Raw genomic sequence first — 20,408 nt, forward strand, 5'->3', positions numbered from 1 at the left:
CGCAGTAATGAATACCACGTTAATTAGCTCACAGAACCCAGTTGAGACTCGCCCCCAGGCTGTGTTTTTCAAGGCCTAGCTCCTGGATCGATTATAAGTGCCAGTTTTGGGCCCTACCCAGAGCTACACCACCAGAGAGTCCAGGGGCGGAGCCCGGTGCTGTTTCAGTAGATGCTCCAGGTGATGGTGATGTCCACACGTGAGTGTGAGAAGCGCTGCCCCAGGCCCGACTGTTCTGAGCGCTTCCAGACGGCTTGGAACGGCCACTCAGGCTGTGCTGCCGGCGAGGGTGTGGAGTCCTGTCAGACAGAAGTCTGGTTATTACCCATCTTTGCATGTAAATTCCTAGACGAAAGTTATGCCAGACTGTCACCCACTTTAACCAGTGATCCAACCCATCCCAACACCTTTTACAAGCCTATTCTTACTAAATTTTTTTTTGGCTCTATGACATTTATCTCTTCCTTCAGAAATCTGCTTTCTTTCAAATCAGATAAAAAAGGTCTTCCCCAAAGCTACCTATAATATTGCCTCCAGCCCCGCCCCGTGTATTCTTATTCCGCTTTTACCCACCAAGGTAATGTAGCAGTAAGAGTCCAGGTGGCGGACTCAGATTGTATGGGTTTGAGTCCTAGCACCCCACTTAACAAATTACTAACCAGAGACATATTAATACATCTTTCGTTACCTGGACATTATGACTTTTTTGGTATCCACCTACCTCACAAATTGCCAGCCACACCCGTTAGTTTCTGCAAAAATCCTCTAGTCAATAATGTGTTAGCAGCTGCTAACCTCAGACAAACCTTTATGGCTCCCGCCCACCCCCCCGTACCTCGTGTTCCTCCTCCGTGGAAGGATGTAGTGGTATCATTAGGCGGTCGTCGGGTTTAAGTGAGGTGACGCCCATGAAGCTCTTGGCGGTGGGCTTCCCTCAGTGGGAACGTTCCCGCTGCCATGGCCTTCGCAGGTGAGGATGCCGGGGCTCAGAGGCAGTGAGCAGCTTCCCTGAGCGGGGAAGGATTGGTTCCCAGCAGCCGCAGAGCTCTCTCTCACCTCCCCCCACACCCATGTCGCCTGAGGTGCACGTTGCCCTTGGCAGTCATGAGGCTCTGTGTGACCTGACTGGGCTCTGCTGCTCCAGCCGTCTCCCCGGTCCGCATGCCCACACCCTGCCTGCCTCCTCTGCTTGTCATCTCCATTTCACGTTAGCGCTGTGCGAGCGTTCCTCCCTTCCTTCAGACAGTCCTCCTCCTCAGAATGTCCTCTTTTCCCGTCCGCCTGTCCACGTCCTCCCTTCAGGGACTTCCCCATTCAAGGACTGATGTTTCTCCCTCCATCTGATGGGGTTTTTTTTTTAATTATTTATCTTTGGCCATGCTGGGTCTTTGTGGTCGTGTGGGCTTTTCTGTAGTTGCAGGAAGCAGAGGCTGCTCTCTAGTTGCGGTGCACGGGCTTCTCATTGTGGAGGCTTTTCTTGTTGTGGAGCACGGGCTCTCGAGCACAAGGGCTTAGTAGTTGTAGCGCTCAGGCTTAGCTGTCCTGCAGCACGTGGGGTCTTCCCGGACCAGGGATCAAACCCCTGGCTTCTGCAGTTGGCAGGCAGATTCTTTACCACTGAGCCCCCAGGGAACTGCTCCTCCATCATATTTTATCTGCTCACTAGCTTCCCTCTGAGACCCTGAGGTACTCCAGTCCCTCACACTAGAGCCTGTTCGCCTCTCTGCCTCTTGCCTTTCTTCCCTGTTGGGTGAGGCCCCCCACCTCCTGGTGTTGTGCATATTTCCTGTAAGAAGGGTCTGGTCATGCAGTCGTGTGGCAGGTTTCTGATGATTACATCACCTTCTTCTGAATAGAATCTGAATGGCTTTATCCATTTTATTAAGTCAAGCACATCCTGTAATACGCTCCTAGGGCTGGACGGATAATGCTGCTCGCGTCTAGGTCAGGAGCTTCATTATCATGGAAAAATCATCTGTTGCCCAGATGTCAGTATGATTGCCTGACCCGAAATCAGAGCTCCAGTGTCCGCTTTGGGCGTGTGCAATGGCCATGAACTTGGGCAAGCTCCGGGAGATGGTGAGGGACAGGGAGGCCTGGCATGCTGCAGCCCATGGGGTCAGAAAGAGTCGGACATGACTGAGTGACTGATGAGCATGAGAAATACTCAGTTATGAGGACAAATTAGCTGGGTGACATCAAACCAGGTTGCATTTTCCTCCTCTGTAAATTAGAGGAATTGGTCAAAATCTGTGTTCTCAGACATTGTACAGAAGAAACTCTTGGGAAGCTGGTAAAAAACATCTTAGACTCCTAGGTCCCACACACACAGGACAGACAGGGCTGGGAATTTGCATAACTAAAAAGCCCCTCACACGAAAAACACTGGCCTAGGTCATCTCTGAGGCTGCTTGTGTCCTTAAGATTCTTTCAATCTCCTTTTCCCTTTGAATTAGTTTAAAGTTTTAAACACATGGTGCTTTCACATGATTCTTTATCCTTATGGCCTCATTTCCATCACACTCCACAGGTAACTCCATTTCTTATGTTTATCTTTTCCAAGTTTCTTAAAATGAAAGCAGACACCAATTTGGATTAAACATAGAAATGGTCTGTGGTGCACTTTATGCTGCACTTTGATTTTCTCTTCCCCGTTAATATATTATCGTGCAGTTTTGTGTCATTTCATGCAGGGTGTCCTCGTTTTTATGGTAAAGCTTCATAGTATCCACCAGTAGGATATACCATGATTTATTAACCGACCTTATTTTGGTAACTCATTTTGCTTTTACTGAACTTTGCACTGAATACCTTTGTCATATGTCATTGCAAGTGTAAACAAGTAAATCTTGTGGCACGAACATGTCCTGAAGGAAACCACTGGATCAAAGGTATAGGCATTTGCAGTTTCAGTAACTGTCACCACATTGACCTCCATAGAGTTTTTGTCTCCAGTTAACACTCCCAGGGTGGCTCTCTTTTAAAGCGGTCAGTTCCTGTTTGATACTTGTCAGGCGGGTCCATGCTGGAGGGCCTGAGTCACTGACACTTCGGGGGTGTCCTCTCCCGTGCAGCCTCCCAGCCCAAGGAGCGCCCTCGGTCTGCTGTCCTCCTGGCCGATGAAGCCATTGCCGCCCCAGTGTTTGCCAACAGACGGTCCCAGCAGAGCATCGCGCTTTCCAAAAGCGTCTCCATTCAGAACATCGCTGGGTAAGTGGGGGTGTGGAGACAGCACAGTTGACATCAGGCGATGAGAGCATCATAATTTATACCATGTGACAAAAAGATGCTCTTGGGAAAGAACGTGTAACCTATCGAGTTGGTGCATAGCTGAGTAATAGAGACAAGCAGGGTGAGGGCTACATTTGATGCAGCCATTCTGTAACAAGGATCCCCATTGAACACCATCTCAAGTAAGGTTTCGTCCATGACCAGTCCTGCCTTTAAAGAACCTGCCTTCTAAGAGGATGATTTTTTAGATCAAAATAAGAAGTGGAAATAGGAAAGGAAAAAAAAGATTTAATGCTGAATGTTGGGCTGCAACCACTTACATTTTCAGATGTCATACTTAACTATTGGTCAGATGAACCTGGGAGGAGAGGGTAGTTTTATCTTTTTTTTTTTTTTATTTCTATTTTCCATCCTTGCGTCTTGCCCTTCAGTCGTGAGTGAGTAATGGGCCGAGGACGGCAGTAGGCTCCCAGCCCCTCCTCTGCCCCGAGCTCCTCTGTGATCCCTACGGAAGCTGCCGTGACCCCTGGCTGTGGAGGCCCCGGCTGTGTGTGGTTAGTACAGGGCTGATGGTGATGTGGCTGGCTATTCGGGGTCAGGTGCCTGCCTTCCCACCAACTAAAGAAGTCACTTCAAATGTAGGGCTCAAAGTGTCCCTGGCAGCTCTCCTCACCCACACTGGAGGAAAATTCCCAGCTGAAGGATGCAAATCTCCTTTTGTCTGTTTCCTAACCTCTGTGCTAGATAATGGTTCCTCCTCCTCAAGGAAAAAAAAAAAAAAAAAATCCAGGTATTTTTATATCATTCTGTCCCAGTGGTGTGATTATCTTCTTTTCAGAGTTGTTAAGTTCATCTCAATTAGTTTATATTATGACTTTTAAAAGTTGGCCTTTAAATAAAATTTAGTTTTAAGTGACTCTGGTTTATCTCTGTGCCATACCACAAACGTAAACCAGGTAGGTGCCTGATGTGCTAGCTGGGATCGAGAAAAGTCCAAAGAATATGGTTTAGCGTTAAGTGCTGGCTCTGTAGGTGTTTAGGGAACACGAGGAAAAGGTGTTGTGGTTAGACACGAGTTTCAAACAGAGAAATTGCATTTATAGTGGGTATGCAGTTTGAAAGAAGAGTATTCTTGTTACTTAGGGTTTAAAAAATAAAACTGTAAGGTTCAAAAAGTTCATGGCTGCAGTGGTATTTCAAAGCCTCTCTGACCTCCTTCATAGTTCGTGTTGCACGTTGCCAGGTACCTGACGTAAGTAATTTGCCTTTGACGTCATTTTGTAGTTTTTCAGAGCTTTGCAACCATGGCTTCTCAGAATACACCCAACAGTATGTGTTTCTTTCTCTCCCTAGAGTTGGCAACGATGAGAACATATCGAACACCTGGAAGTTCCTGTCCCACTCAACAGACTCACTGAATAAAATCAGCAAGGTCAACGAGTCCACAGAGTCCCTTACTGATGAGGGTAAGCGGAGGCCACAGCCTGTGTGGTGGGCGTCTGCAGAGACTGTGCCGTTAGCGGGAACGCAGGCACTCATGGAGTGATGGTGCCTGCTCTCCCGGCTCCCGTGATGCTTCTCTGAACTGCCTGTGCAGCGTCAGATGCTTTATAGCGAGCTGGTGGACCTGCTTATCCAATTGTTGGGTACTCGTCCACTTAAGGACGCCATTGAGTAATGTGGTCAGCCTCTGCCGCAGACACTGCTTCTTCCCCTAGACTTGCGTACATGTTCAGTTCACAATTGTAAACCTTCTCTCTTAAACAAGGAAAGTCACCAGGACCCTTCTAGCTCTTGCTTTACGTAGGAATCATGTCTTAATCACCTTTAATTTAGGTGACTTTTTCACCCTTAACCAAAGTCGAATATAGTGTACGTCACTCTTGAACAGAAAAATGCTCCTTTCTAATAGAATATATATATATATATAGTGAATATCACTGTCTTAGTGCAGAGTGCATAATCTCATGAAGTTATTATCACCCTGAGGAATGTCCACCAGAGGTTTTTTTAGAGGTCACTGATGCAGGACTCTGACACCAATATTTTTCTTTTTCTTTTTTTTTTTGAGGAGTAGGTACAGACATGAATGAAGGACAGCTAATGGGAGATTTTGAGACTGAGTCCAAACAGCTGGAAGCAGAGTCTTGGAGTCAGATCGTAGACAGCAAGTTTCTGAAACAGCACAAGAAAGATGTCGTCAAGCGGCAAGAAGTGATTTACGGTGAGACTCCTCATGTGCTCTGCTGAGGTTTATTGCACTATGGCAAGTCAGTTTTCAAGTATGTATTATAGCACTATGGCAAGTCAGTTTTCAAGTATGTATTATAGCCATCTCCAGGATTTTCTTTAAAAGGTTTGAGGTATAGAGACATGATCTTATTTCTGTCCTTCCCTCTCTCTCTAAAATGATCTTCTTGAATTTTATTGAACATTTTATTGAGTATGAGTGCTTATTTATGCAGTATTCTTAGAGATCCCCTGTGACAGCACAGTTTAATTCCTCAGCTGCAGCAGAAACTAGACTAAATACAAGTCCTTTCTGGGAAATGGGAGCACAGTCAGTTATGGAAGGTAACTTTGGAAACCACCATTTGAGAGGGATGGAGTCCAGGATGCCTGTCAGAAAGCAGCGTGAGGTCCCATGAAAAAGAGGAACAGTATGAAAACTCTTCAGGGAAAAGGCAGCTCTTGACCCAGCCTTAAAGTTTAAGTTGGGCCGTAAGCAGCCTTTAGACAGGCCCGGGCTCTCGGGAGCAGGGGAATCGGCGAGGGGGCATCCCTGACGGTCCAGCCCTGTCGCCCCCCAGAGCTGATGCAGACGGAGTTCCACCACCTCCGCACCCTCAAGATCATGAGCGACGTCTACAGCCGGGGCATGATAGCCGACCTGCTCTTCGAGCAGCAGATGGTGGAGAAGCTCTTCCCCTGCTTGGACGAGCTCATCAGCATCCACAGCCAGTTCTTCCAGCGGATCCTCGAGCGGAAGAAGGACTCCCTGGTGGATAAAAGCGAGAAGAACTTTCTCATCAAGAGGATCGGGGACGTGCTTGTGCAGCAGGTGAGCAGGAGCAGGGCCCTAGGCGCTTAACACACACACACACAGACACAGCAGGGCCCTGGGTACTTCTCTGTCACACACACACATATACACAGACACACACACATAAAGACACACAGACACATACGCACGCACACCCCCAAACACACATATACACACATGGGGACTGGCAGCCAGGTGTTCTCGTCCCTGAACTGCCTGTGATCTCTGTGAGCTTGGGCGGGTGGTTCCATGTCTCCAGCCCTCAGTTTTCCTTTTTTGAGATTGAGGGCAGTATTCTCTTTTAATGCTATTTTAAAATTTAAAAGCCATGGGTATATAAAGTACCCAGCGTACATGCTAGGTATGCAATAGAAGTCAGGTTTCCTTGCTTTTGGGGGGTGTTTGCTTTGTGATCACTTAAAACGTCTCTGCTTTCAGCTTCTCTGTTGGTCAGGGGGAAAGGAAAGGCTCCCGTGAAGCTTTGGGGTGAGGCTCAGGCCTTGCCGACTGCAGAGGCTTAGTCCAGCAGGAATGGCTGCTAGCGCGTGTCGCAGGGACCACTTACAGAGACTCAGCGGCTGCCCCGCAGTGCGCGTAGCTTCAGATGAGGTAGCACACACGGGAATTAGAGAAGGGCCACACGGAACTACTGGGGCTGCTGGCCCAAGCTAAGTAGGATAAGCAGCCCTAGGTGACTTACCATGGCTGTTTCTGACAGCTTTCTGACTTACCAAGGAGACATCCTTAAGACTGCTTCCTCATGAAAGACTTCTAGTGAGTCCCTTCATTTTATTGCTATTTTTATGACAATTGGGAGTTAGAACATGTTTTGCACAGTACATGGATACTTCTGTGTTTATTTTTTAAATATCCATATCAGCTTTATTGAACTGTAATTCATAAGCTATGTGATCCACCCGTGTAAAGTGTGCTGTTCAGTGGTGTCTAGCTTATCCATGGATTTGAGCAGCCGTCACCAGGGCCAGTCGTAGAACGTTTTTATCATCAGCACCCACCCGCACTTCCCCGACTTCCCCTGCCCTAGGCAACCACTGATGTACTTTCTCTCTGGATTTGCCTGGACATTGTATATAAATGGAATAAAACAGTATGTTGTTCTTAGTGACTGGACTTTTCATATGTGAGTACCACATTTTATCCGTTTATCCTTTGATGGACACGAGGATTAGTTCCCCTTGGTTGGGGGCTGTTGTGAGCAGCGCTACTGTGAACATTCACGTGCGTGTTCTTATATGGACATGTGTTTATGGCCAGGAGTGGAACTGCTGGGTCATATGGTAACTCTGCATTTAACTTCTTGAGGAACTGCCTGTCTTCCAAATCTTCTGCAGCATTTCACTGTTCTGGGGGAAGTTATGAGGAAGATCTCCTGGAGGAGGAAATGGCGCCCCACTCCAGTATCCTTGCCTGGAGAATCCCATGGACAGAGGAGCCTGGTGGGCTGCAGTCTGTGGGGTCGCAGAGTCAGACAGGACTGAGCCCCCAAGCCTGAGCACAGCGAGGAAGCCCTCCTGGGTTATGCGAGTTGCGTGGGCCCCGGGCACATGGCGGTAACACGAGTTCAGCGCCCTGAGTGGTGGCGTAACCTCTGCCTGCTCTCCTCTGCAGTTCTCGGGGGAGAATGCCGAACGCTTAAAGACGACGTACGGCAAGTTTTGTGGGCAGCACAACCAGTCCGTGAACTACTTCAAAGACCTCCACACCAAAGACAAGCGCTTTCAGGCCTTCGTGAAGGTAGTGACGTGAAATGTGGAACTCCCCACCGTTGCCCAGAGCCTGTCCCTGTGAGGTTTAGCCCGAGCCTTCCCCTCCGGGTCGTTCCTGACATTCGGTCTCCTCCCTTGCAGAAGAAGATGAGCAGTTCGGTCGTCCGGAGGCTGGGAATCCCCGAGTGCATATTGCTTGTAACCCAGCGGATCACCAAATACCCGGTTTTGTTCCAGAGGATACTGCAGTGTACCAAAGGTGAGTCTCTCTCTTGAATCAGTCTTACTTGCCAGTGGCCTGTTGCCTGTCTGTCCAGCAGAGGCCCTGTAGAAGGACTCTTCCACATCAAGGAGGACTAAAAGGGAAGCCTGTGTTTTCTCTTAAAAATGGTTTTCTTGAGTACAAAGATGAAATGTCACATCACCAGACGTAGAGTGAATGAGAGCAAGAAGGGAAGGAACCACTAGGTGATCCTAGCCAAGAGTTCAGTGGCCTGCAGAGCTTGTCACTTGTCTCTCTCAGCTGGGAGGGGACACTCCCACCTCACCTGCAAGTGCAGGGATCGCTGCTGTTTCTCAGTTAATCAGTCCCTGCTCGATTTTATCTCTGCTGGCCCTGCTCTGCCACAGCTACATTAAGGATTAGGTAAACAAAGACCTAGATTAAAAAACTGGAGGCTCCTCTCCCTCCCTAAAGATGTTGGATTCCTTCCATTTTAGAAGGTAGCTTGTGGGACTTCCCTGGTGGTCCAGTGGCTAAGACTCCTCCCTCCCAGTGTAGGGGCCCAAGTTTGATCCCTGGTCCGAGGGCTAGATCCCATATGCATCAACTAAAGGTCCCATGTGCTGCAACTAAGGCCTGCTGCAGCCAGATAAGCATTTATGCATCGATATATGTACGTATGGGGCTTCCCTGGTAAAGATGTAAAGAATCCACCTGCAACACAAGAGACCTGGGTTCAATCCCTGGATGAGGAAGATCCCCTGGAGAAGGTCATGGCAACCCACTCCAGTATCCTTGCCTGGAGAATCCCCATGGACAGAGGAGCCTGGTGGGCTACAGTCCATGGGGTCACAAAGAGTCGGACAGGACTGAGCAACTAAGCACAGCACATATGTGTATGTAGAGAGAGAACGTAGCTCGTGAGTGCACATCATCTGTCTCACTGAAACGTCTAACCTTATTTAGAGTTAAACTCTGACTGAGCCAGAGGTCGGCACATGACTGCAGCGTGTCGGCCTCGCCCTGCCCGCAGAGCATGGACAGTGCTGTGGGGCACGGAGGCAGGGCACCCCGCTCCTGCCCGGTAGGGACCCAGCTCTCCTCTCCTCCTCAGACAACGAGGTGGAGCAGCAGGACTTGACGCAGTCCCTGGGCCTGGTGAAGGACGTGATCAGCGCCGTGGACAGCAAGGTGGCAAGTTACGAGAAGAAGGTTCGTCTGAACGAGATCTACACAAAGACCGACAGCAAGTCAATCATGAGGATGAAGAGCGGTCAGATGTTCGCCAAGGAGGACCTGAAGCGGAAGAAGCTGGTGCGGGACGGGAGCGTGTTTCTGAAGAGCGCGACTGGGAGGTTGAAAGGTGAGGCCCGCTCACGTCTGAGGCTCCGCACGCTCCAGGGGCGAGCAGGCAGGATGCAGGTGTCCCCAGACCGCTTCCAGGCACCCTCGTCCGGGCGTTCCCCGGGAGCAGCCGTCATTCAGTCCTTAGTCTTGTATTAGAAAGGCCTGGGCAGAGCTGGCTCACAAACCACGCCGATACAGTAAGGCAACAAGGATCTGGTGCAGTCAGGGGCACGAGAAGATTTTTAAAGAGCAGAGAGTCAGCTTCATACTCAGATGCGAGCTCCTAAGGCAGATGTGATTCCCCATGAGAGACGGGCAGCAAATTTGGGGTTGGGGTCTCTGGCAAAACCACTGCCAGGAGGGAAGCACCATCAGCTGCCCCATTCATAGGTTCTCTGAGATTAAAAATACATCGTCGATTGTTCTGAAGAAATGTTAGAGGAATTTCAGTTCCTGAGACCTTAGAGAAACGTTTAAGTCACAACTCAACTTATTATTAAACTTTGTTGTTCATATCTTTTATTTTTCTCTGAGAAAAAGAGATCATGAAAGATACTCATTTCCTGTTTGATCTTTGTTTTGTTTTTAAATGATCAGCCCCATCAAGTTAAGGAAATTAGGAGGTCTGTTCACTCATCTGTGCATCTGGTCTGTTGGGTTTTTTGTTTGGTTTCTTTAATAATTTTCCTCATCAAACCCGTATCCTCTGGGTCTGTCTGGTAACTCTAACCTCACCAGTAGCCTTGAGTACCCCCAGCCTGCCTCCCTGCCCTCAGTGAGCTGAGCACACAAAGCCGCCCACTGGCAAAAAACTCAGGGGAGGGAACCTGCCAGGGGCCGGTGATGCCGTAGGCTGCAGACAGCGCCTGAGTGTCCTTAGCCAGCTCGGGTCTCCCCCTGCTCAGAGTGAGGCATGCAGGTGGCTGACTCAGGACACCCTGCTTAGAAGTTGGGCTCGGACTGCAGGCATTTAAAGAGGTTCTTGCCCTGCGGTGTCATGGCTGCTGGAACAGAGGCGTGAAGGAGCGAGGAGAGGGGCCTTCGAGTCACATCTTGAAGGATGGAGAAGAGGAAGCGTGAGAGCGCGGAGCCCTGGGAGGGGCAGGCGGGCGGGCAGCAGAGTGAGGCAGGAAGCTGGGGGTGGACACGTGCCCAGGCGAGGGACTGACTGTGACCCCGGGGGCGGGAGGGGCTCACAACGGAGGATTTGAGCAGGACAGGGGTGGATTCGAGTGTGGCCAGAGGACAGCCAGAGCCCGGCGGGACCACCGACCGAGCTGAGGACAGTCCCTGGTACAGGGACCCGGGGGAGGTCCTCCAGGCAGGGTCACTTCAGAGAGAAGAAACTCCCTTCCAGCCCCCAGCCAGCTCTGCATCCCTGCTCCATGATGCACTGCGTGGTCCCCAGGGCTCCCTCCTGTGACACCCTGAGACCACAGCCAGGGGCTCTGGCCTCCCCACCACGGCGAGGCCGTCTCCACCGCCACCTGGTCGTGAAGTGCCGGTCCTCTTGTGAGAGCAGGCTTCCTAGAGCGGCCACTGCCTGGAGCCAGCACCCTGTTCCTTCTCCACGCAGCAGTTGATTCATTCGTTCCCGAAATAAAAAATAATTGATTCCAGCTGTTGGAACGAAGTCCTGGTCCAAGCAATAGCAGAACGATAGGCTTCCCGGCCCAAAATGTCTCCAGCGGTGAGAGGAGTTGGTTTCTAGTCATTTTCAGCCCCCAGTGAACTTGTGCCAAGAACAGCCAGTCCTGTGTCGAGTAACCCTTGAAAGGGGATGGGATTGTTTTTCTCTCATCTATTGACACTGGTCACATAAACTTCAGGATCAAAACTAAAGTTGAAAACTTATGTGTTAGAACTTTTTTTTTTTTGGCAGACACCTGAACTATTTAAAAGTAAACTTTAAAAAAAACTAAGTTGTCAAAACTAATAGTGCTGCATGGAAAATTACTGTGGTCTGCGCTGAAAACGAGACCTCCCCAGGACGCGGGCCTGCTCGCCTCTGTTCCTCGTAGCTTTGCCGTAAATTACACAGGGGGGCACCCCCGTCTTGGCAGAAGTGGTGGAAAAGGCCAGGAGGGGCCTTGACCACCCAGAAGGGGGCTGCAGAAGTCAGCCTGTTGTTTTCCCCAGGGAGTCATAGGCGCCCCAGCCCCTTTACTGGCTGAAGGTGGTACGGATAGGGGCCAGCCCACGAGGTCTCAGTAGACGACTCGCCTCCAGGGATGTCCCACTTTGTCCTTAAGGGGGCGCTGGGAAATGTCACTGCATACTCCTCGAGAATTAGAGCAACTGTTGGTGGCATTCTTTTGATTTCTGGATCCAACTAGAGATTGATTTATTAATTTTGAACACCAAAAACATCTTGTATTGGGATACAGCCAGGTAACAATGTGGTGGTAGTTTCAGGTGGACAGCAAAGAGACTCAGCCACGCATATGCATGCGTTCTCTCCGAAACCCCCTCCCATCCAGGCTGGCACAGCACGTTGAGCAGCGTTCCCTGTGCTAGACAGCAGGTCCTTGTTGGTTATCCATTTTAAATACAGCAGTGTGTACATGTCCATCCCAAACGCCCTAACTGTCCGTCCCCCGCCCCCCACCCTGCCCGGCAAGCATAACCAGTTAGAGATGTTAATTTGGCTCCTGTTGCATCTCAGCTGAGAAGAGCAGGCCATCTCTGTGGCATGGAGAGGTTGAGGTTGCTGGCGACATGTTGGGCCAAGCAGAGCATGGTGCTCGGTGTACCTGAGATAGTGTGGGTGTTGGGGGGCCCCCTTGTCCTCCAGGGCCTGTGGAAGAAGCCTACCTTTCATGACGAGACTGCAATAGTCCTTTGCATCACCTCCTGGCAGCCTTCCTGTCTGCCATCTTACGCCTTTCCCCTTAGCGTGATCAGAAGCCGAGAAACACTGTGACCAAGAGTTACTTTGTGGAATGTGTTGCTGTAGTCCTGCTTCCCAACTTTTAAAGTATTTTATTCTTAAAGACCTTGCCTTGTGGGATCCATCTTTCCAGCACTGAGTGCTCAGACCTTCTCAGAACAGGGTATTGGTGATCGATCCCATTTCAAAATGCCTCTAAAAAATCTAGTGGCCAGATGTGGACCCTGCAGAGGTGTCAGACCCTGGCCTGGGAGGAGCGTGATAAAGCGCCGTGTGGGTGGGCTGCTGGGTTATCGTCTGGTCGCGCACCCTGGAGGGGCTTCCTTGCCCACTGACCATGGTTCTCTCTCCTCTCGCCGCTCTGCAGAGGTTCAAGCAGTCCTGTTGACTGACATCTTGGTCTTCCTTCAAGAAAAAGACCAGAAGTACGTCTTTGCATCATTGGTAAGCTGAACCGCTCATCTGTGCTGTTTGTAATTAACAGTATTCACAACCGTGAGGGTAGGTGGTGAGTGTTGCAGTTTTCTGTCCACCTTCCTCCCCTCCAGTTATGTTTCTGCTCCCTCAGAATCCTTCTGAGAGCCTTCGGCATCTGATCCAAAAAGAAATCTGTCGTTGCAGTATTTCTCATGTATTATGTCTTACAAATCATTCCCCCTTATAACCTTGCCAACCAGAGTCTGACAAAAACCAGAAAGGACTCGAACCTTGATAGCCTTAAATTTTTGTTTCTTTTTTGGAAATCATTTCCTGTGGGATAAAATGTGAGTGAAATAACGAGCTATTTGGTTTTTCTCCTAAATCTGCCATCGTTTGTTAAGCCATATGCTTTTGGGGGCGGGGCGGGGAGAGAGAGAAACCAGATATCATGTATTAACCCACATGTTTGGAATCTAGAAGAATGGCACGATGAACCTGTCTCAGGACAGGAAGAGAGACACAGATGTAGAAAGCGGACCTGTGGACACAGCAAGGGGAGGAGAGGGTGGGCTGTGTGGAGAGCGCGGCGCTGGCCTATACCCACTGCCCCGTGCAAGCCATAGGCTCCTCAAGGGCGTCTAGTCCTCCCTGAGATGGAAGCTGTCTCAAGAGTTGGGTTGTCGCGTCCACGTCTTTCTAGCTGCGCTCTCCCCACTTTCCAGGACCAGAAATCGACGGTGATCTCTCTGAAGAAGCTGATTGTGAGGGAAGTAGCGCATGAGGAGAAAGGCTTGTTCCTCATCAGTATGGGGATAAAGGACCCTGAGATGGTGGAAGTCCACGCCAGCTCCAAGGAGGAGCGCAACAGCTGGATTCAGATCATCCAGGACACGATCAACACCCTGTGAGTCTCACCCCGCCCTCCGGGATCACTTGATGGACGGGCCGCCGTCGGGGTAACGGGCCTCTGAATAACGCGCTGTTCTGTTGCGGTCGTGTCAGGAACCGAGATGAAGATGAAGGAATTCCTAGTGAGAACGAGGAAGAAAAGAAGATGTTGGACACCAAGGCCCGGGAGTTAAAAGGTGAAGCTGGTGGCAGCGGCCCAAGGGCCTGTCAGGGAAGTGGGGTGCGGGGAGAAGGGGGTGCAGTCACACGATGGGGGGTGCGGGGAGAAGGGTGCACAGTCACACAGAACCCCTGCAGATTTTCAGTTGATTCCAGAGCTAGCCGGATGGGCACGAACCAGGGAGGGGGATAGCTCGTCACAAAAGAGAAACCAGGTCTGAGCCGACGCAGGTCCTGCAGGAACACCCTGTGCTGTGAGCATGGCCGTGGGAACGTGTCTGACACTAGATCATGGGGATGTTGGTTCTCTGACTCCAAAGTGTCCATGGGCCCTGGTGACAGTCTCGGTACTATGTAACGGAAGAAGTTGCTGGAATTCACAGGCACATCTAAGATTAAAACAGGAAGGAGAGAAAGGTGCTTGAGGGAAGGAATTTCCCAGTTAATCCGTTTATCGGTCACCCCCGCCACGGTGCCCTGAGTTCCAAGTGTGTTCGGGGCGAAGTCTGCTTCCAGGTGCAGTTTGACCACTGTCTGTCGAGGCCTGCTGTCTCGTGTGGTCTTGTCTCCACCCCTGCAAGGCTGTACTCAAAGCAGGTGATAAAGCTGGGCCCACAACGTCGGAGGCGCAGGGCCTCACACCCTGCTCCCTGCAGAGCCGGGTTCGGCTCTGTTTGCTGAGCTGTTCGTGCGTCTTCCCCTTTGGCGCTACTGAGTGTTCTAAAAGAAGTATGTGTTGTGCTCTGGAAAGAAGTAAGGCCAAGAGTCAAGTACATGTAGGCTCCTGAGGAGTTCAGTTCATTCTCTTTCAACAGTGAGAGGAAAAAAAAAAAAAAATGATGAGCAGATTTAGACTGGAGCCAGTGTCTCGTTGTTATCTCTTCCTGTGAGTAGGATAGCAGAGATGAGAACCACTCGCTTTTTAATTGAAGGATGATTGCTTTACAGTATCGTGTTGGTTTTCTGCCATGTACATGAGCATGAAGGGAACAGCCTTCTCTTCACATGCCTGAGGCACCTGGCCAGCCACAGTGCTCGGTGCTGGGGGTGCAGTGATTCCTGAACCGGAGTCCCTGCCGTGAGGGGGACCTACATAGATGGCGGGCCCTGTGGGCCACAGGCATGTAGAGAGTGTATGGGACCTGGGAATCTTGCCTGTAGTCGGTCTCACGAGAAACTGACACGTGAAGCTACATCTGAAAAAAGGGAAAAAACACCAACTCACCAGATGAAGAACAGGTGCAAAATGAAAAAGGAGTGAAGGTCTAGTGTGTCTGGGAGTCAGGGCTGAGTGATGGGAGACGAAGCCTGGAAGCCACCACATGTTGAAGTTCAAGCAGGGAATGATAGTTTTTTAGCAAAATGTAAGCAAGTTTTTTTGGAGAAGGCAGGGGCACCCCACTCCAGTACTCTTGCCTGGAAAATCCCATGGACGGAGGAGCCTGGTGGGCTGCAGTCCATGGGGTTGCTAAGAGTTGGACACGACTGAGTGACTTCACTTTGACCTTTCACTTTCATGCATTGGAGAAGGAAATGGCAACCCACTCCAGTGTTCTTGCCTGGAGAATCCCAGGGACGGGGGAGCCTGGTGGGCTGCCATCTATGAGGTCATACAGAATCAGACACAACTGAAGCGACTTAGCAGCAGCAGCAGCAGCAGCAAGCAAGTTTTTTAAATCAGTATTGATGCCAGTTGGGAGAATTGCTTGCAGGCGCTGGGAGAGCCCACTAGGAGTGGGAACACCAAGTGGGGGACTCTGGATAAGTTGGGTGAGAAGTGGGCTAGAGGCGAGTGAGAGATGAGGAACCACTGGGGGTGGTGGGACAGAATGTGGAGAGAAGTCTCCCCCTGGTTTCCAGCCTGGGTAACCGGGGGGTGAAGGTGCTGTTGACGGAGGAAGAGGCCAGGGCTCCAGGGAGGAGGTGGATGGGGTGGTGGGCGGAAGCGGAGAACAGAGGCTTCTGATCTGCAGAGAACTAGGCGTCTAAGTGGAGGTGCCACTTGACAATGAGACTCAGCAGTCTGGTGCCCAAAAAGTGAGTAGGACTTGGGTGTCTTGTGTGAGTTAATGGGCTTCCCTGGTGAATCAGACAGTAGAGAATCTGCCTGCAATGTGGAAGAGTCAGGTTTCAGTCGGGAAGATCCCCTGGAGAAGAGAATGCAGCCCACTCCAGTAGAATCCTGTGGACAGAGGAGCCTGGCAGGCTACAGTCCATGGAGTCGCAGAGAGTCAGCCACGACTGAGCGACTTAACACTTTGAGTTATCAGCACGTGAGAAGTAACTGAAATCGTGGGAGTGGATGAGATCCCTGAGAAGGAAGTGTGTAAGGTGTGGAAGGCAGTCCAGGGGGAGCGGGGGGACCAAGTGCAGGTCTGTAACATGCCAGAGAAAGAGCGGGGGGAAGAGAGCCAGCTTAGCAATGACTGAGGGCCCGGGGTGGGCAACAGGTTTACATGTCGCTGGAGAAGAGGAGATGGAAGACTTGGTTGGATGCAGGTGTGAAAGATCCCCTTGGAGAGAGCAGATGCAGCGACCGACAGAGCCGGAGAAGAGTACAGGGGCTGAGGAATCAGCAGGGCGATGGGAGAGTGGGGCACAGCGCACACTTGTTACATTGGAAATTCTCAGGTTTGCCTCAAAAGACCTGGGATAATTTTCCAAGTAGACATGACGGATAAAAAATCTGATACTGCCCTCAGGATGAAACAGGAAGCAGGCGTGAGGGAAGCTGCATTCCTTGTTGTCCCGGGCGTTGCCACGAGGTGGCGCGCGTGTCTCAGTCATCGCCTCTCGCTGACCTGTCAGATGACCAGATCCCTTTTCCAAATGCCCACAGAGCAACTTCAGCAAAAGGACCAGCAGATCCTGCTCCTCCTGGAAGAGAAGGAGATGATTTTCCGGGACATGACTGAGTGCAGCACACTTTTGCCAGAGGACTGCTCCCCAACCCACAGCTGTAGAACCCTCTTCCGCTCCAACACAGAAGAGGCTCTCAAAGGAGGACCTTTAATGAAAAGTGCAATAAATGAAGGTAATTTACATTCAGCATCGCCTACCCCCCCTCCCCCCCCCCCCACCCACAGTGGTTTGCATGTTAGCATTATCTACCATTGAGCACTTTTTTTCGTTGTAAAAGGAAACACAAAACACAGAAAACAACTCAAAACATGTTCTGCTTTAGTAGGTTATTTATCAGGTGAGCATCCTTATAACTATTTCCCAGGTCCAGAAATAAAAATGTGGCCAGACCCCTAAAAGCCTTTCTGCATCTCCTATCCCCGTCACAGCTCTCTCCCTCCCTCCTACAAGCCATAGGTATTATGACTTCTAGAGTAATTCCTTAGGTTTCTTCATGCTTTTATGTGGCCATGTAAAATCATATATGTGGTTTTAGGCATGTTTATACACACTGTGATTTAGTTGTGTCTGTGGTTTTTGATACTCATTTTTAAGGTTCTTTATTTACAGTCCTCCACCCGCCCCACTATCCCTTCTTTTCCACACAGCTTATCCGTGAGCTTTTTGGCCTACAGGTTTCTCTTTTTTGGACTTCATTCATGCAGCGGTTCTGTTCTTCTGCCTTCTGGTTCCTTCAGAAGGTGCTCTTGGGGGGTTGGGGGCTCAGTTGCTCAAAGGTGAAACGCCTTTGGCAAGCTGAATTCCTGTAGTGTTTCATCTGGAGACACAAGCTGTCTTTTTTATTATTTTTTGTAACATGTAGGAGAAGCACGATAAAAGGATAAATCTTTTTCCCCCTATTATTTACCAGTTTTCAAAATAGTGAACTGACTTATGGTCATTCTCTGAAAATGACCAGTACTTTTAAAATATTATTATAGACTCATTGATTTAAATATATCTGATGGGCTTTGAGCCATTGCACTTCTTATCGTTATTGGAAAAGTCTAAAAGGGCCTCCCTCTCTGCCAGCGTGCACCTTTTCGTGTTGCCTCTGAAACTTTTGACATGACCCCAGCGGTGTTGAGAGCCGCTGTTTGTTAAAATGTTCGGGCTCGTCTTGTTTTCTGCACATGTCTGGCATTAGCCTTTCTCTGAGAAGCTGTGGTTTCTTCTAGTGGGAAATGATGTCTCAAGACCATTGTCTAGGTGCTGGGGGTGGTTGTCACTGCTGGGGTTTTCACTGTTGGTAGGTTGGGCCTTTTCAGGGGACCTCTTGGGTGGAAATGTGTATGGGGGGCAGTAATGAATTACACCGATATGTATTCAGTTCACTTGTGAGCTGCAGTGTTTTACTTGCGTGCTCAGTTGTGTCTGACTCTGTGACCCCGTGGAGTGTAGGCCTCCAGGCCCCCTGTCTATGGGATTACCCTGGCAAGAATACTAGAGTGGGTTGCTGCTTCCTCCTTCATGGGGTCTTCCCAACCCGGGGATCGAACCTATGTCTCCTACAATGGCAGGTGGATTCTTTACCACTGAGCCACCTGGGAAGCCCTGTTTTTACTTAATCTCGTCTGTAATACACCTGTATCTCTTTTCTTCCATACACTGAATCCTCATTCTTAAGGATACATTATAAAGTATCCTTTATTTACCCTAACACACAGGCACTAATACTACTGTCACGAAATAGGACTCTTAAACACCATGCCGCCCACCCCCGCTTTGATCAATGGTACTTTGTCTACACTGTCAACTTCCAGCCGTTGTGTACGGCACGCTCCCCTTTTCAGACCCGTAGTCTTCATTCTGCAAGAATCAGCACCAGTTCTCATCAGCGTCCCTCCAGTCATCTTGGATGTCTGAAGCTTACTCTTTAGTTCCTCTGAAAGATTCATGAGGATAATATTCCCCACGTCCTTATATACTGGTGATAACTTGTGCCTTTATACTGGAAAGTCTGTTCTACTGGATATAAAATCCTCAGATCCCAGTTTCTTCAAGTACCCTAATTCTCAAATGTGTTACTCATTTTTCTCTGACGTAAAACATTTCAGAGTCCAGTTGTAATTTGATTTCCCCCATATATAAGTCACATGCTCTTTGCCTTGATGCCCAAAGGATTTTTTTCCCCTAAATCCAAGTCATTTTGCTAGAATATGCCTTGGTGATGGTGATTCTGGAATGATGTTCTCAGGTTTACAGCGTTCTGTTTTGATTTATAGTCGCAAACTTTTCAGATTTCAGAGATGTGTTCTTACAGCTCTTAGTGTCTTTGCTGTGCACTGGCTTTGATTTTCTTCCTCAAGAACTCCCACTGTCCATATTACTGGATCACCTTTGCCTGTCTTCAGCACTTCTTGCTTTCCCAGAGTGCTTTTTTTATATCTTCATCTTTTTAACATGTAAATGTATCCTTTCAGCTTCTGTTCTCTTAACTCATTTTCTGTTGGGTTTACTTGCTCTCAGAGTCTAGTTTAGATTTCAGAAAGGGGTATTTTTTCCCTTTTGTTTCCAATTATTTGAGTTTTGCCGCCTCCCTTCTGTGTCTCTCCATTCTGACTAGGGTCTTCCACATCTTGAGTTTTGGGGTTTTTTTTACCTTGTTAGCACACTTACTTTACGGACATGTCCTTCTGATGTGCTTGTATTATGTATACGGCAGCTGCACCCCTTTTTCTTTCTCTCTCTCTTTTCTTAACTTTGTGTGGGATTTGACTTTGATATTTTTCTGTCGCTCATTTTCGTGTAAAAATTCCAATCCCAAAGAAAGGTAATGCCAAAGGATGTTCAAACTACTGTACAACTGCCCTCAGCTCACACACTAGCCAAAGTCATGCTCAAAATTCTCCAAGTCAGGCTTCAGTAGTACGTGAACCATAAACTTCCAGATGTTCAAGCCGGTTTTAGAAAAGGCAGAGGAAACAGAGATCAAACTGCCAACATCTGTTGGATCATAGAAAAAGCAAGAGAGTTCCAGAAAAACATATACTTCTGCTTTATTGACCACACCAAAGCCTTGGACTGTATGGATCACAACAAACTGTGGAAAATTCTTAAAGAGATGGGAGTACCAGACCACCTGACCTGCCTCCGGAGAAATCTGTATGCAGATCAAGAAGCAACAGTTAGAACTGGACATAGAACAATGGACTGGTTCCAAATAGGAAAAGGAGTTCGTCAAGGCTGTATATTGTCACCCTGTTTATTTAACTTATATGCAGAGTACATCATGTGAGACACTGGGCTGGAGGAAGCACAAGCTGGAATCAAGATTGTCAGCAGAAATATCAATAACCTCAGATATGCAGGTGATACCACCCTCATGGCAGAAAGTGAAGAGGAACTAAAGAGCCCCTTGATGAAAGTGAAAGAGGAGAGTGAAAAAATTGGCTTAAAGCTCAACATTCAGAAAATGAAGATCATGGCATCCAGTCCCATACCTTCATGGGAAATAGATGGGGAAACAGTGGAAACAGTGTCAAACTTTATTTTCTTGGGCTCCAAAATCACCGTATATGGTGACTGCAGCCATGAAATGAAATGACGCTTGCTCCT

At 49.1% G+C, this 20,408-nt stretch overlaps 1 protein-coding gene across 17 annotated transcripts in view; it reads left to right on the plus strand.

Annotated features, from left to right (window-relative positions):
• Window positions 1-20,408, plus strand: part of AKAP13 (A-kinase anchoring protein 13) — a 324,597-nt gene that overhangs the window by 289,956 nt on the left and 14,233 nt on the right. For 14 of the 17 annotated variants that reach the window (XM_070775967.1, XM_070775968.1, XM_070775971.1 and 11 more), the window contains 11 exons: window positions 3,075-3,210; window positions 4,585-4,697; window positions 5,303-5,455; window positions 6,042-6,292; window positions 7,904-8,029; window positions 8,143-8,260; window positions 9,339-9,587; window positions 12,829-12,905; window positions 13,604-13,785; window positions 13,884-13,966; window positions 16,789-16,983. In XM_070775967.1, coding sequence (XP_070632068.1) covers window positions 3,075-3,210; window positions 4,585-4,697; window positions 5,303-5,455; window positions 6,042-6,292; window positions 7,904-8,029; window positions 8,143-8,260; window positions 9,339-9,587; window positions 12,829-12,905; window positions 13,604-13,785; window positions 13,884-13,966; window positions 16,789-16,983 — 1,683 coding nt within the window. The remainder of the gene's footprint in view (window positions 1-3,074; window positions 3,211-4,584; window positions 4,698-5,302; window positions 5,456-6,041; window positions 6,293-7,903; window positions 8,030-8,142; window positions 8,261-9,338; window positions 9,588-12,828; window positions 12,906-13,603; window positions 13,786-13,883; window positions 13,967-16,788; window positions 16,984-20,408) is intronic. The other 3 variants (XM_070775965.1, XM_070775974.1, XM_070775963.1) reach the window with 2 other exon arrangements.

This window comes from Bos indicus, chromosome 21 (genome assembly GCF_029378745.1).
Source record: "Bos indicus isolate NIAB-ARS_2022 breed Sahiwal x Tharparkar chromosome 21, NIAB-ARS_B.indTharparkar_mat_pri_1.0, whole genome shotgun sequence".
Lineage (NCBI taxonomy): Eukaryota > Metazoa > Chordata > Mammalia > Artiodactyla > Bovidae > Bos > Bos indicus.